The sequence below is a fragment of the Delphinus delphis genome, chromosome 12 (assembly GCF_949987515.2).
Source record: "Delphinus delphis chromosome 12, mDelDel1.2, whole genome shotgun sequence".
In the NCBI taxonomy this organism is placed as follows: domain Eukaryota; kingdom Metazoa; phylum Chordata; class Mammalia; order Artiodactyla; family Delphinidae; genus Delphinus; species Delphinus delphis.
The window spans coordinates 8,146,514-8,161,734 of record NC_082694.2 but is presented as its reverse complement, the minus strand read 5'-3'; the positions used below and the strand labels follow the sequence as shown (position 1 = coordinate 8,161,734).

At 42.1% G+C, this 15,221-nt stretch overlaps 1 protein-coding gene across 1 annotated transcript in view; it reads right to left on the bottom strand.

Annotated features, from left to right (window-relative positions):
* The window catches only part of AFF3 (ALF transcription elongation factor 3), a 604,640-nt gene that overhangs the window by 290,958 nt on the left and 298,461 nt on the right, over positions 1-15,221 (bottom strand). The window contains exon 7 of the mRNA XM_060027282.1: positions 2,302-2,349. Within this exon, the coding sequence (XP_059883265.1) occupies positions 2,302-2,349 (48 nt within the window). The remainder of the gene's footprint in view (positions 1-2,301; positions 2,350-15,221) is intronic.

Below are 15,221 nucleotides of genomic sequence, written 5' to 3'. Positions count from 1 at the left end.
CGCGTACACATAAATCAATTCTCTCATTGGTCCAGGCTTTTCCTCTTGTTCCACGCCTGATTCAAGGCAGGTAGGGGCAGCACCCGTGGTGTGATGGATTTGGGGTCAGTATTGTGGGAAGGTAGGAGAGTGGGGCCGGGGTGCCAGGCTCTCATCAGCTTTCTTAAGAAAATAAATAAATAATGCTTTAAACTCTTGACTACAGCATTCAGTTTTTGGGGGTTTTTTTTTGCTGTACGCGGGCCTCTCACTGTTGCGGAGCACAGGCTCTGGATGCGCAGGCTCAGCGGCCACGGCTCACGGGCCCACCCGCTCCGCGGCACGTGGAAGAGATCTTCCCGGACCGGGGCACAAACCCGTGTACCCTGCATCGGCAGGCGGACTCTCAACCACTGCGCCACCAGAGAAGCCCCAGCGTTCAGTTTTATTTGAAGTGAATTTTGCACTGTCTAAAGCAGGGGTCCCCATACCTCGGGCCACAGACCACTACCGGTCCGTGGCCTGTTAGGAACGGGGCCGCACAGCAGGAGGTGAGCGGCGGTGAGCAAACGAAGCTTGATCTGTATTTACAGCCGCTCCCCATCGCTCGCGTTACCGCCTGAGCTCCGCCTCCTGTCAGCATTACGGTGAGTTGTATAATTATTTCATTATATATTACTATGTAATAATAATAGAAATAAAGTGCACAATAAATGTAATGCGCTTGAATCATCCCCAAACCATCCCCCCCTCCCCCGTGGAAAAATGTCTTCCACAAAACCAGTCCCTGGTGCCGAAAAGGTTGTGGACTGCTTCTCTAAAGTATATCGTTATGGTATGAGAAACACTCAAGCTCTTTGTAAACTTCAAGCCCTGCTTAGAATATAGGACAGAAAGGTCAAACAACAGAGTTCTTCCATATCCTCAGAAAAGATAAGAAAGGATGAGAAGCGGTAGGATTTTTTAAACATAAACAGAGAAACCAAAGAGGGGATTGGTGTGTTGTGGTATTATCATTTTGCAGATATAAACACCATAACCAATCAAAGGAAGATGGCTTGAACACTGAATATTGGGACCCCAAACATGAAAGTATGTTAAAAGAGAAAAATAGGAAAAGTACATCTGCATTTTACACTGTCTGTGTTTAACCTGAAACAAGGCCCCAAGATAGAGATAATTTAGATGTAAAATACAACACGTATTTTATACAACGTATAATTAAATGCCAGAAATGAAGCTACCACACTTTGACAACTGCTTTCTATATAAATCTCTCCCAGAAAAACAAAAATCATTATGAATTCATCAAATCAAACTTCAATGAGTTATTTTAATCCATTCGAGAGTGAAAACATTTATTTATGAAATAATGCTTTCCAGGAAGAAATAAAAATCCTACCGCTGAAAACAATTTGATTGGTTAATGTAAAATTTTAAACCACATAACCATATTACTGTAATTCACTAGCCATTCAAGAAAAAGTGTGTAGGATGCCCAAAAGTTACAAACATATTAAAACAAAGTTTTTCTTTTTCTTTATAGAGAATTGCCACACCATCTGGTCTGATTTGCCTTGGTGTTTCGCCCAGTGTAATATCAGCTTTCTGAGAGCTATAAATTATTAGGTTATTCCGATGAAAAATATGATTGAAGACAAAATACAGGTTGAAGAGGACATCCTGATTATGAGTTCTGAGTACTCAGGAGATCACTAATACGGCAGAACAGCCCAGCCTAAGTGCATCTGCGCATGAAACTAGTTCACAGAGGCTGTGCGCGTGAGATGATGATGATGAAAAGGACAGGCCTACAGAGACTAACAGGCAAAATAATAACAGGCATAACAACATAGAAATAAATTTTCAACACGGAGCATCACCTCTTTGTCAGAGTGCTTCTGATTCTAATTAAGTTTGGGAGAAAAATAACCAGGCAACCCCTGCCTGACTGGAAAGCACAGACTATTGAAAGATGCTTTTAAATAGTAGGGTGACAAATGGGGGCATCCAAATGTGAACACAATCATATTTTTCATCTCAACTCTGTTGTTCTGTCTTCCAGCTGATCCCTTTCATACAGTGTCACCCCAGCCTGTGCAAAGGCACCAGATTAAGGTGTAGCTCCTAGGTTTCTAAAAGAAGCTTTAGAAGTTGTTTTGTAAAGTACTGTTATTTAGGCAACTTAGGTGATTACCCTCAGAAAGGGTAAAGATCAGACAACACATGAACAATGGGCTCACTTTGACACTGCAGCTGCACCTCCTTCTATTTGGAATCTATGTCAACCAGTTGGTAAGATTTGTAAAAGAATATCCTTACCCGAATTATTTCTTCAACACAGCTGTTGGTTTCTCCAGATCTACTCTCCTGCAAGCAAAGGGAAAAAACATTAAGCCAGATAGAACAGACTCATGGTTACAGAGAAGAAATGACCCATAAGCCTCCAAATTTAATAGAGTTTGGACAGGGGGCCTTGCCTGAAGTAGGACTTACAGATGAGCTCCCTTCCTTAATGCGACAACTCCAATCAAGACTGTGACCATCCTCCCTTCCCCACTGCTGCACCGTGGACAGGGCGGCCGGGAGCATCGCACACGCCCCAGAGTTGCAACGCTGGGCCCTCCAACCACGTCAACTCTAAGCAGGGAAGGCTCCTAGGAGTACAGCACATGACTGGCAGGTACGAGCTCCATTCACCTTGGGTTCCATCAAAGTGGAAGCAAATGTGGCCTACACCACAAAGATGGATCCGGTCCACCCACCAAATACATGCAATGGTCCTGCCGAATACAAGTGAAACTCTTGGTAGTTCTACCATCCTCAGAGCCTAGATTTACTGGGTGATGGGCCAAAACCCAAAAGACCAAAAGGAGACACATTCTCCCAGCACTCTCAGGGTAGGCTGGGTGTCACACTCCAGAGCCACTGGTTCTGTAACCCACACTGCCCTGTGCTGGGGAGATGGTATAGGCTCCGAGGAACGGTGGCTTCAGGTCACAGCCGACTCTGGGGACCATCTTCAGTTTCAGAGATGCTGTGTGGTTACTGCTGGTAACGTGCTCCCAGAGCACAGGAGGTAGTTTTGTGGGGACGAGAAAGCAGCATTTGCTGGTAAAAGTGCCTACTGTGGTCTCAGCAAAATACTCCCCTGGCCTTTTAATTCAATGACATTGACCACGACTCAGCATGACCTCCAGCATGAGGCTTTCTTCGCGATGTCTTCCCCAAGCCCACTCTGCTTTCCTTCCCCCTCACGGTTCTCTCTCCCCCGGGAACGCTGCTCTGCACCTTCCTGGTTTTCCTGGTTCATTCCAAGTCATCCTTCAGAGGCAGGTCAACCATGACCCTCAGAGCATCCCTAGCCCTGGAATACTCATCCACGCAGCATTTACTGTTTCTTCAGCACACTCACCACAACTGCAGTTCACAGACGGACTCTGGAATGATCTCTCCTCCCTCTAGGACAGACACTCCACCCACTCAGGGGCTCTGTGTCTTTCAGTGTGGATATCTGCCAGTGGGCGGCATAGGAAGGAATGAATGAATCTACCTCCTGCCCTTCCCAGGAATGTAAGTGCTATCACCACCAGCTCCAGGACTTCTCAGTATTACAAAGGCGCTACCAGAAAGTGTACTTTCACACTCCCAGACCCCTGTGTGTGTCCCCCACCCGCTCTTCCTGGTAGTAGAGCATTCCATCAGGAATATTCCACCCTTCACACTGGGTAAGAGGCCAAGGTGAATGCAAGTGTGTGAGGCTTGAAAACGTCCCACAAGTGATTGACATTTTTCCCACCCAGAAATAGAAGGTTTGTCCAAGGCTCCCAGCTGAGGCCCAGAGAGTTTACATGACTCGCCCCAGGCCGCAGAACAGCGAGTCTGGGCCAGGAAACAGGACTCATCCTCAGTCATGCACATTTTCTCTTCCAGAAGCTTTCCCCAGTCCCAAAGGCTGTACTTCAAATATATGCATCTCCTCAGCAAACCTGAGCTCATCTGTTTGTCAAATTACCAGCGTTTCTATGATGTTTATAGAGTCTGGAAATGGTAAAACACACATAACATAATCTTTACTATTTTAACCATTTTAAAGTGTATAATTTCCTGGCCTTAAATACATTCACAACATCACCACTATCTAGTTCAGGAACGTTTTCGTCACCCTGAACGGAGACCCCATGCCCCTTAAGCAGGAAGTCGCCATTCCTCCCTCTCCCCAGCTCCTGGTAACCACTAATCTACTTTCTGTTACTACGGATTTTTCTATTCTAAATATTTCATATAAATGAAATCATATAACACGTGGCCTTTTGTGTCTGGCTGGTTTCACTGAGGATAATGTTTTCAAGGTTCATCCATGTCGTAACCTATGTCTACTTTATTCCTTTTTGTGGCTGAGTAACATTCTATTGTATGGACAAGACCACGTTTTGTTTATCCGGTTGATGGACATCTTGGTTTTTCCACTTTGGCCGTTGTGATAGCACTTCTATAAACACCTGTACACAAGTTTTTGTTTGAATACCCACGTCCTTTGGGTATAGAACTACAAGTTGAATTGGTGGGTCATACGGCAATTCTATGCTTAGCCTTTTGAGGAGCTGCCAAGTTGTTTTCCACACTGGCTGTACCACTTCATATTCCTACGAGCAATGTATGAAGGTTCTACTTTCTCCACATCTTAACCAACACTTGTTATTTTCTGGTTTTGTTGTGTTTTGTATACTAGGCATCCTAATGGGTGTAAAATGGTACTGTGTTGAGACTTTAACCTGCATCTTCCTAAGGACTAATGATGTTGAGCATCTTTTCATGTGCATTTTGGCCATTTGTGTATCTTCTCTGGAGAAATGTCTTTTGCCCACTTTTAAATTGGGTTTGTTAACTTTTTATTGTTTTCTAAGAGTTCTTTATATATTTTGGATACTAGGACCTTATCAGATACATGATCTGCACATATTTTTACCCATTCTTTGGAATGTATTCTCACCCCCTTGATAGTGTTCACGGATGCACAAAATTTTTAATCTGATGAAGTCCAATTTACCTAGTTTTCTCTTTATTGCTTTGCTCTTGGTGTCACGTCTACGAAGTCATTGCCAAATCCAAGGTTATAAAGATGTACCCATGTGTTCTTTTAAGAGTTTTATAGTTTGGGTTTTTATATTTAGGACTTTAATCCAACAGTTTGAGAACTTTTAGGTGAAGTTTATTTCCTTATGGATTATTTGATGTTTTAGTTAAAACAGGTATATTGTCTTTGTATAAATTACTCCTTTCTAGTCTCATCATTAAGAAAATCAATAATGAAATGTGCAAAGCACAACTACTGTTGCTAACAGTGCATGAACATAACATATATGTCTATCCTTATAAAACAAGAAAAACAGTGTTAAATATCGTGATAAGATTAGAAGACCCAAAGCTTTTTACTAATATTTCATTCCTCTTTCCTATATTCATCCCTTCTCCTGTTTTCCCAAAAGTTCCAGTTTGGCAACATACATCTAATACACCCCCAACTTCTGTTCCCAATGCCTTTTCCTGGGACTGCTCTGGAAATTTCACCGCTCTGCTACTCCAATCAAATTAGATCAGAGAGCTCTTTTTGGAACCAGCCCAAACCCTGTTTCCTTTTCAGAGCAGCCAGAGGCAACCATCACAAAGGCTATGTGGTGAAGCCTCAGCCAGGCCAGGGCTCAAGGGTCCTTTGAACTGACCTCCTTCAGAGCTCAGGTGGGAATCAGTGGTCGAACTGGAAAACGAATCTTCAAACCCACAACCATTTCTCTTACCCTGCTTCCAAATCCCAACCCTTTCCTACCATGTAATATACTGGGAGAGCAGATGCTAAATTCTCAATGTACTTTTTATTTTCCACCTTAAAACAATCAATCAAGGAAAACTTGACTTCATGCTCTCCTGGTGGACTCACCCAGGTACACAACTTACTACAAAGACTCTTGATGTGTTTCGTTCCTTGAAACTAAGCTTCCCCTGAATACCACACTATAATTTCATTTGAAATGATTTATCTCAATGGCAGGTGGCCCTTAGTATCTCTCCCCATAATCCTATAAATTTCCACTACCCTACTCTGAAGAGGGAACACACTGAGAGAGGAACAGAATATAAAAGCTCTGCTAAATATTTCCCTCATCAATGTAGATGAAATATGCAGAATTATTACACTGGGTCATCTCGATGGCAACTCCAACCGGGAACTTTGATGGTCTGGCCAGACATCAGGTCATTCCCTCCTGGGAAGGCCCCTTGCCCAGCTGAGCAGGTGCAGAACTGAGGCCAGGACAAAAGACTTCCTACAAAAGTCTCAGGGAGTCCTGGCTTTAAATTACAGAGTGGAGGAGCTTTGGCAGAGGAAAATCTTGGCCCTCGTCTGGAACATTTCTGACTCCTGGGGCCACCTGGGGAAGGGTACCACATTGGGGTTGAATTTCCCAGGCCCCATTTAGATTGGAGTGGATCCATGAGGCATAATATTACAGAAAGGTTGAAATGGAAGGAATCTTACAGCTCAGATGGAGAAACTGTGGCCCAGTGAAGTGAAGATTCTTGTCCAAAATCATTTTGGCAGCAAAGGACAGTCAAGGTAGAACCCACACACATTTCTTCAACACCACTGCAGTCAGTTTTCTACTATCTAATGCTATTTCTCCAAGCTCAACCTTTAGAACTGGATCTACTTGAGGTCACTCTCGTGCTTAAAGTATGGAAATAGGAGAATCTGGATAGTGTTTGGATAAATTTCCTCCTTCACTCCCATGCTGCAAATTATCCAATGCTTAGTCACTGTGGACCGTACTCATGAACCTCAAACATCACATGCATAGACCAAAAGGGTTAAGGCAGGAGAGGAAATGGAGCGAAAGGGTTAACACTAACCATCTCTTCTGTGATGTCGACAAATGAAAGACAAGGATTTGTGTCCTCAGAAACTGGAGGGCAGAATTCTATCTCTTCTTTTCCGAATCCACAAAGGTGGGGTTGGGATGGGCAGGGTGTGAGGGTCGGGGAGACTGCAGGGCCTTTCACCTTCTTTCTTTCTCAAGATCCTTCTCAAATCTGGTTTCAGCTGCAGTTGTGCACTTTGATTATATTTACATTTTAAAAACTTTCAGTGTTTATGAACAGGATTAAAACATGCATGTAATTTACATCTCCAAATTTGTGTTTATATTTTTCCACAATAAAGTCACTGCTTTCCTTGGAAAGGTACCCACTGAGGAGGGCTGTGCAACGCCAATTTTAATTACTCTGCATTTTGTGAGGGTTCGTAGCTGTTGCTTCACGCTGGGTTGCTGAGCTGTTGCTCTGTATTTACTCCGACTCTGATGAACCCACCCCCTCTTCCTATCATTACATTTTGAAATCTGTCATAACAGCCTCACCTCATTGAACCTCCAACTAGACTTCAATTAAAAGCGAGCAACCCCAGCTGATTCTCCTTCTCTACAAGCCTTGTCGATCACGTTCCTTTTTCCATGGAACTGATTTCCTCAAATCTTACCGCTTAAAAATACACACCACACGCTCTGCCAGCGCAGTGTGAGGAACGGAGCTGTGGGTAAGTATAGCTCAAGAAATAGCCAGGAGCATCCTGCCACTGAGAACCTAAGCCCCTAATTACCATGCCACGCACACAGCGCTGGAAGAAGCCAGCCAAGCTTAAGGAGAAAAGGCTCGATCCAATCAGTGGGAAATGTCATTTCACTATGGAGGAGATGAAGCTGCACATATCCTGTTTTCAAAAATAGTTTAACTCTTCATCAGACACATTGAAGGCGGAACCTTCACGCTAAAATAATACTGTTTTAAAGTCACAGTACCCTTGTCTGTCTGCAAGCACTCGAAAGGTCCTCAAACATTTAGACATTGTTTATCACACGCACACTCTTGAATACTGCTACAGAAATATTTTTAAATAAGTCTTACTATTTTTGATATAGAGAAAAATTGAGGTACAAAGAAATTAGGTGTCCCATCAGTGCTACCAAAGCACTGGGCGAGGATCTAAGCTTGAATCCAGGGATTATCGCAAGTCTATGTGAAGCTCCATCCACTGACTGTGGCACCAGCCTCACCTGAGGCCAGGGTCACCTGAGGTCAGGAGCGTGTCAGCCAGTTCTCTCCTCAGCAAGTCTTATGCCCACCTAACTCTTCCCCCTTCTTTTCTTTTCTTTCTTTCTTCCATTTTTTTTTTTACAAGTGCTATTTTTTTTAGGAATGATCATGCCTGCATGGCTTTTTTGTTGTTGTTGTTTGCACCACAGTCACCGGCATGTGGGATCTTAGTTCCCCAACCAGGGATTGAACCAGTGCCCCCTGCATTGGAAGTGCAGAGACTTAACCCCTGGACCGCCAGGGAAGTCCCCACTTCCCCTTTTGAGGCTACACCCTGCTCCTGATCGCCAGAGCTGGAGACGGGTCTCATCCCTCCTGGGTCCCCACTCCTGACCTCCCCAGTGTGCTCAGCCAATTGGTTCACCTGTTGCTCTGCTGCTCACATCCAGTTTTATCCCTCAGAATTACTGTCACCACTGCTTAGACGTTTATACACTGAGAAAAAAAAAAAGAATAAAAAAAAAGGAAAGGTGTATAAATGTATATCATAGGGCTTCCCTGGTGGCGCAGTGGTTGAGCGTCCGCCTGCCGACGCAGGGGACGTGGGTTCGTGCCCCAGTCCGGGAAGATCCCACGTGCCGCGGAGCGGCTGGGCCCGTGAGCCATGGCCGCTGAGCCTGCGCGTCCGGAGCCTGTGCTCCGCAACGGGAGAGGCCACAACAGTGAGAGGCCCGCATAAAGCAAAAAAAAAAAAAAAAAGTATATCATAAGAATGCAAACATAATGACAGCAAATAGTGGTGATATTATTTTCAACTAAAGAACAGTTCATAGCAAAAAAAAAAAATGAATTGGAGAGTACAACACAGAATGAGGGAAAAATAGGGCATTAATAGAGCATCAAAATAAGGTATGCTAAGAAAAAGGAAAAAAATAGAATTATTACGGTTGGACATCTTTAGCCCAGCCCTATTTTTCCTAAGAGACAAAGGATACCAAAACAAGATCCCAACTATATAAGAGAGATAGAGAACTTGAAAATAAAATTAAATAAGGACAAACCGAAAGATATCATAAACTTAGACTATTATGAGGAAACCCCAAGTTTTCAAGCACACATGAAATAGCTACTGAAGTGGTTATATACTGAGCTATAAAAGAGCTTCAAAAAATTCCAAAAAGCAGTTGTTTTATAGCCCAGACTCTTTAGCTACAAGTTATCAAAACACTTAAGCTATGAATTAAAACAGGGTAGACATTAAAATCTCCTAGAACTCTTGGAATAAAAAAAAATCACTATAAAAATCAACTATAAATAACTCTTCATATTTACAGGAAAATAATATAAAAATACTGCAAAACAAAATTATGGGATGCTCCCAAAGATATTCTTAGAGGTAAATTCATACACTAAAAACTTTCATTATTTTTTTTAAAAAAACCAATGTGCTAAGCAATTGAAAATTTAAAATCAAAGAGGCATAGCAGGAAAAGAAAATAACAAAGAGAGAAAACCAATGAAATATTTATAAAGCAAAAAGTCAGAATTTATAAAGCCAAAATATAATTTCTTAGAAACAAAAATAAAACATATTACCCAAAACAATAATGGAAAGTCACTTAAAAATCTGTTCAATAAAAAGAAAGCTCGGGCTTCCCTGGTGGCGCAGTGGTTGAGAGTCTGCCTGCCGATGCAGGGGACACGGGTTCGTGCCCCGGTCCGGGAAGATCCCACATGCCTCCAAGCGGCTGGGCCCGTGAGCCATGGCCACTGAGCCTGTGCGTCTGGAGCCTGTGCTGTGCAACGGGAGAGGCCACAGCAGTGAGAGGCCCGCGTACGGCAAAAAAAAAAAAAAAAAAAAGAAAGCTCAAATAAACATAAAATAATTTGATATATGAAGGGGATAAAACATATGAAAGCACTTATAATCATGAGAAAGTATTGAGGTTAACATTAATATAGAACACAATACTAATAAATGAAAAATTTTGATGAACTTGGCAACTTTCTGGAAAAAACTGACATAAGACATAAAGAAAAATGAAATTAGGCCTATAAATCTGAGAATGCAGATTAAATTAAAAATTATCTTCAAATAAGGATTTAAGCCGAATAGTTTTACAGTGAAGTATTTCAAACTTTCAAGGAAGAACTAATTCCCACATATTTTCTCTTCCAGAGTAGAAGGTAATGGGAAGCTATATGATTTATTTTATTAAATTAATATAAAAACCTCACATAAGAGACTAAATCAATCTCCTTATGAAAATAAATGTAAAATCCTCAAAAGATTATTAGTAAATATGATTCAATAAAATGTTATAAGAATTAGTGGGAACTTAGTGGGATTTGTCCCAGGAATGCAAAAATCGTTTAATATTTAATATTAGGGCCTCTTTGAAGTATTGTATCACTAGGGAAATTACGTAAAACTGTGATCATCTCAGTGTTTTTTTGATCTCAGCAGATTTTTTTGATCATATACCTAGAAAAATCCAAAAGACTCCACTGTTACTGTTATTAAAAAGGGAGATTTAAAAAGTGGTTGGCTATGAACAGTCCAAGCTCAATAGCTCTTCTGTGCAGCAGCAATAAACACTTTAAAAATACGAAAAAAATCCCACCCACAATATCAAGAAAAATAAATGAGGAATAACATTAACAAGACATGTTTAAGACCTATAAGAAAAATCTTCAGAATTCTAGTGAAAGATACCAAACAATGCCTGAAAGGGCCAGAGCCAGGCTTCTCAAATACCTTCCAACTCTAATATAGGATACAAAGTCAAATAAATGTATCAAGAGGAAAAAACTGCAAAGTATATTTAAAAAAATTGAGGTGAATGTCATGCAACAGAAAACCAACCATTTTTAAAGTGTACAGTTTAGTGGCATTTAGTACATTCACAGTGTTGTGAGTCATAATCACGTCTATCTAGTTCCAAAACACTTCCATCATCCCAAAGTAAAACACTGTACCCATTAAGCGGTTTCTCCCCACTCCCCTTCACATTAACTTTATGATTTTACTCTAGTAATAAATACCATACTGAAATGAAAAGAAAAAAATGAGAAAAATGTTAATGAGTGTCATTTACTTGTATTAGTAGATTTTACAGTGGATATGGTATTTCTCATTTATGACCACTTCCTAGCGGAGTACTGGTACAACATAGTAAGCGCTTGAAGATGTTTGTTGAATGAATAGTAAATGGCCAATATACTAAAAAAAATTAGAAGACTATTTAAAAAATTAAAGTCTTACACTTGAATACGGCTGGTCGAACAAATGTCTTTGCTTTATCAAAATAAATTACCAGAGTTATCTTAAAAACAAATTCTTAAAATATCAACATTTATTTACTCCACTGAAGTTAAGCACATACCCATTAACACAGAAACCATTAGGAAATCATTTGGCTTCCTAATCTGCACACTGGTATTTGTAAATTAGGGAACAGGTATTAGCCTTCTATCAACAGGCAATATTGTTAAAGAGTTAGTAATCGATTTTTTGTCAGATTCCTAGCCATAGGACAAGATCATTTAATCATGTTATTATTTTTAGAATGAAAATTAGTGATCTCAATCAGAGCTTCTAGTTAAAAGTACACTTGGTTTTCAGAAAGTTAAGTGGTCTGTCAATGCACTGACCTTGTCAAACATCTATTGATGGCATAAAGAGATTAAAGCCAGAGACAGTGTTTTTACATCCTGAGCACTAATTGGTATTGAGTGCTTTTCCAGGGGGTCATGTCTCAATAGAGTACCCCGTGCTGTATACCAGGGCCACCTTCCACACTGTCCTGTCAAAGCTGGGTACAGAATCCACATAACAGGAACAACAAACATGCCCATCCCACTTGTAGTCTGAAATTGACAAGAACACTTCAAGATTCCTGTGTTCTTTACTCTGTGTTCTCTCATCTGAAACTGCGGTCATTGCTTTTAACACAGGCTCAGGCAAGAGTGACAATGCTGAAGTTACTTAACCCTCACATGTCAGGCCGACTTCAGGGAGACTTCTAAAATGTACCATTTCCTTTTTAAAAATTTCCTGAATCTCATCCTGCAGCCCACCTGCATATCGCTGACCCTTGAATAACAAGGGTTTGGACCACTTACATGTTCGCTTTCTCCAACAAATATAGTACCTGTATTTTCATTTTACAGACCTTTAAGTTAACTAAGTATGGGGGAAAGTTTGTGTTCAATTAGAGATCAGCGTATGTGAATCAAAAGAACTAGGATCTGAGTCTTGATTCTATCCAAACTGTTCCCTGCCCTTGGGTGAGTCACTTATCAATTCATTTGTTTTTGACGCAGAGATGGCAGTATGTGGACTTTTGACTGTTCAAGGGTCAACCTAATCTATTAACACATAACATGTTATTTGTAGGTAGCAGAAGGCTTACTGATAGGGCATCCCTAGAGTATATCCTTTTTTCCCCCTTAAATGATGGAGCGAAATGTACAAGAAAAACACATTTGATTATTATTTATAGTCAGAACATGGTTTTCTTTTCTAATCATGAAATTCTGAACACAAAAACTTGCAAGATGGAGAGAGTAATCCAATGGGCCTGAAGAAATTAACCAATTAAAGGTACTTAGGGCTACTCTGATTTATGTCCCACAGAAAGACAGAAAATCAGTTCTCTTTTAGCCATATTGGAAATGGCAAAAGTGGGGCTACATATTGGACAATATTCTATTTGGTACATTCTATTATTTTTATTTTGCTAAAAGAAAGAAAGCAGCAATTCACAAGTAACCCTTAATATGTTATGTCCTTCATGAGTCTTTCTCCCCATTATCATTTCACCTTTTCAAAAAGGTCTCAGGTCGTCTGGCCCCCAGAATATAGTTCATTCTGTGTATGCCTGACATCAACTGTTTCTATGTATGCTCTAGTAGGAGATATGCTATAAATACATGCTGAATAAAGAAATCCAGCTGAAATCAGCTAGGGTGCAGGGCAGAAGGATCACCTGAGAAGTGGGAGCAGGTAGCATGGGAAAACATGAGAAATTGGTACGCATTTTGATTGGCTGGTGAGGTGGTTTTTTTGTTTGTTTGTTTGTTTGTTTTTTGCGGTACGCGGACCTCTCACCGCCGCGGCCTCTCCGGTCGCGGAGCACAGGCTCCGGACGCGCAGGCTCAGCGGCCATGGCTCACGGGCCCAGCCGCTCCGCGGCATGTGGGATCCTCCCGGACCGGGGCACGAACCCGCGTCCCCCACATCGGCAGGCGGACCCCCAACCACTGCGCCACCAGGGAAGCCCGGCTGGTGAGTGTTTAATACTCGAAGTTTCATATTTTAAAATAAATCTATCTACAACGCCGTCCTTAGAGATTTTCTTCTTTTTTCCTTCTTTTAATTCGTGCACATTTACAGCATTCTCATTCTTGAGTCTGCTGGTGTCGCTTTACTGTTAGTCTTGGAAGACCTTTGCCGTCTATTGGGAGGAAAGCTGTCATAATGGATTTTATCTTCTACCTCCCATTGCCATAAAATGCTCAGTTGTTTCAAAGCCTGTATGTGTGTCGTGGTGTAAAGCAGAGTGAGCCCATTGGCCTGTGGAACCAGGGTACGTGGGGCCGAACAGGGATATGAATCCACACATGTTCCCTTTCCTCTATCAGGGTAGGTCTCAGAAGGCCCCTGGGAGTGTTGGCTGACCCTTGGATTTCCATGTAAAACATCACCAGACAAAGCCATCCTCTGGTAACTCTTGCTGGGCCACCCAGGAAGAGAGGAGACATGTCAGCTCCTGTGTCCCTACTACAGAGGGGGCTGAGCTGCTTTCTATCCCCACTCCAAGGCCTCTGAGGGGCCCAATGAGAAGACAACCTCTCTATGTCTTCATTCCCTCACTAGATCACAAAACCCCTTGCCGTTATAAGCCAAAGGGAGAAAAACAAAATCTTTACAAAGCAAAAAGTTTAATAATAAACATCCCATTTTAACTATGCTGCAATTATTATGGCAAGATGCCATCTGCACAGAATGCAGGCATCCCCTCTTCAATGCCACCTAGCACCATGTGTAAGACCTTCCAAGTACAAAGGAGTTGGAGGGCTTCCCTGGTGGTACAGTGGTTAAGAATCTGCCTACCAATGCAGGGGACATGGGTTCAGGACCAGGTCCGGGAAGATCCCACATGCCGCGGAGCAACTAAGCCCGTGTGACGCAACTACTGAGCCTGCACTGTAGAGCCCACAAGCCACAATTACTGAGTCCACGTGCCGCAACTACTGAAGCCCGTGCTCCGCAACAAGAGAAGCCACCACAATGAGAAGCCCACACACTGCAATGAAGAGTAGCCCCAACTTGCCGCAACTAGAGAAAGCCCGCACGCAGCAACGAAGACCCAACACAGCCAAAAATAAATTAATGAATTAAAAAAAAAAAGTAAAGGTTGGTGACCACTGGGGTAGATGGTGGGGTGAGAAATGGTACAACATGAGCGACGACAGAAGAAGGCATGACTCGACTTCTACCGTGCTTCTGACTTCACACCAAGAACCATCCTCAAAGTGAGGAGTAGACAGATAAGAGGGTCTCACACCCTGGTGAGGTGGAAACACTAAGAGAATGCTAAAAGCATTTTATGTTACTTTACGTGGCAGCCCCAGAAAAAAAAATGCACTAAGAGCACTGAAGGAAATTACATCAGGAAAAGGCTAAAGCTCTAGCTCTTCCTAAGGCAGGATCCCCAAACTACAGACTTAGGTTTGCCCAAGGTTCCAACGGTCACGCCAGAGGCTGTACGGTGCGGTATCCAGAGACATGGACTTTTGAAAATCCAGTTCTGCTTTTGTCATATGTGTCCCCCAGGAGAAGTTACCTAACTTCTCCAGACATCATCTTTCTCATCCATAAAACAGGATAATGATAGTACCTAATAACTGTGAGGACGAAATGAGGCAATGTGTAAGAAGCGTTCAGGAGGGTGCCTTCCACATGACAGCTGATCAGTAAATAGGCACAGTGATTTTATTTTTGAGTTACATAGAGAATATTTTAGTACTTAGAAAAGAAAGCAGTGATTACTAGGGTCCAGCATGAGTTCCCGAAGACCAGATGATCAGATGATGTTCTGTCTCCAATTTCCTCTGGTCTTTTCTTTTTTTTGGCCGCACTGCATGGCATG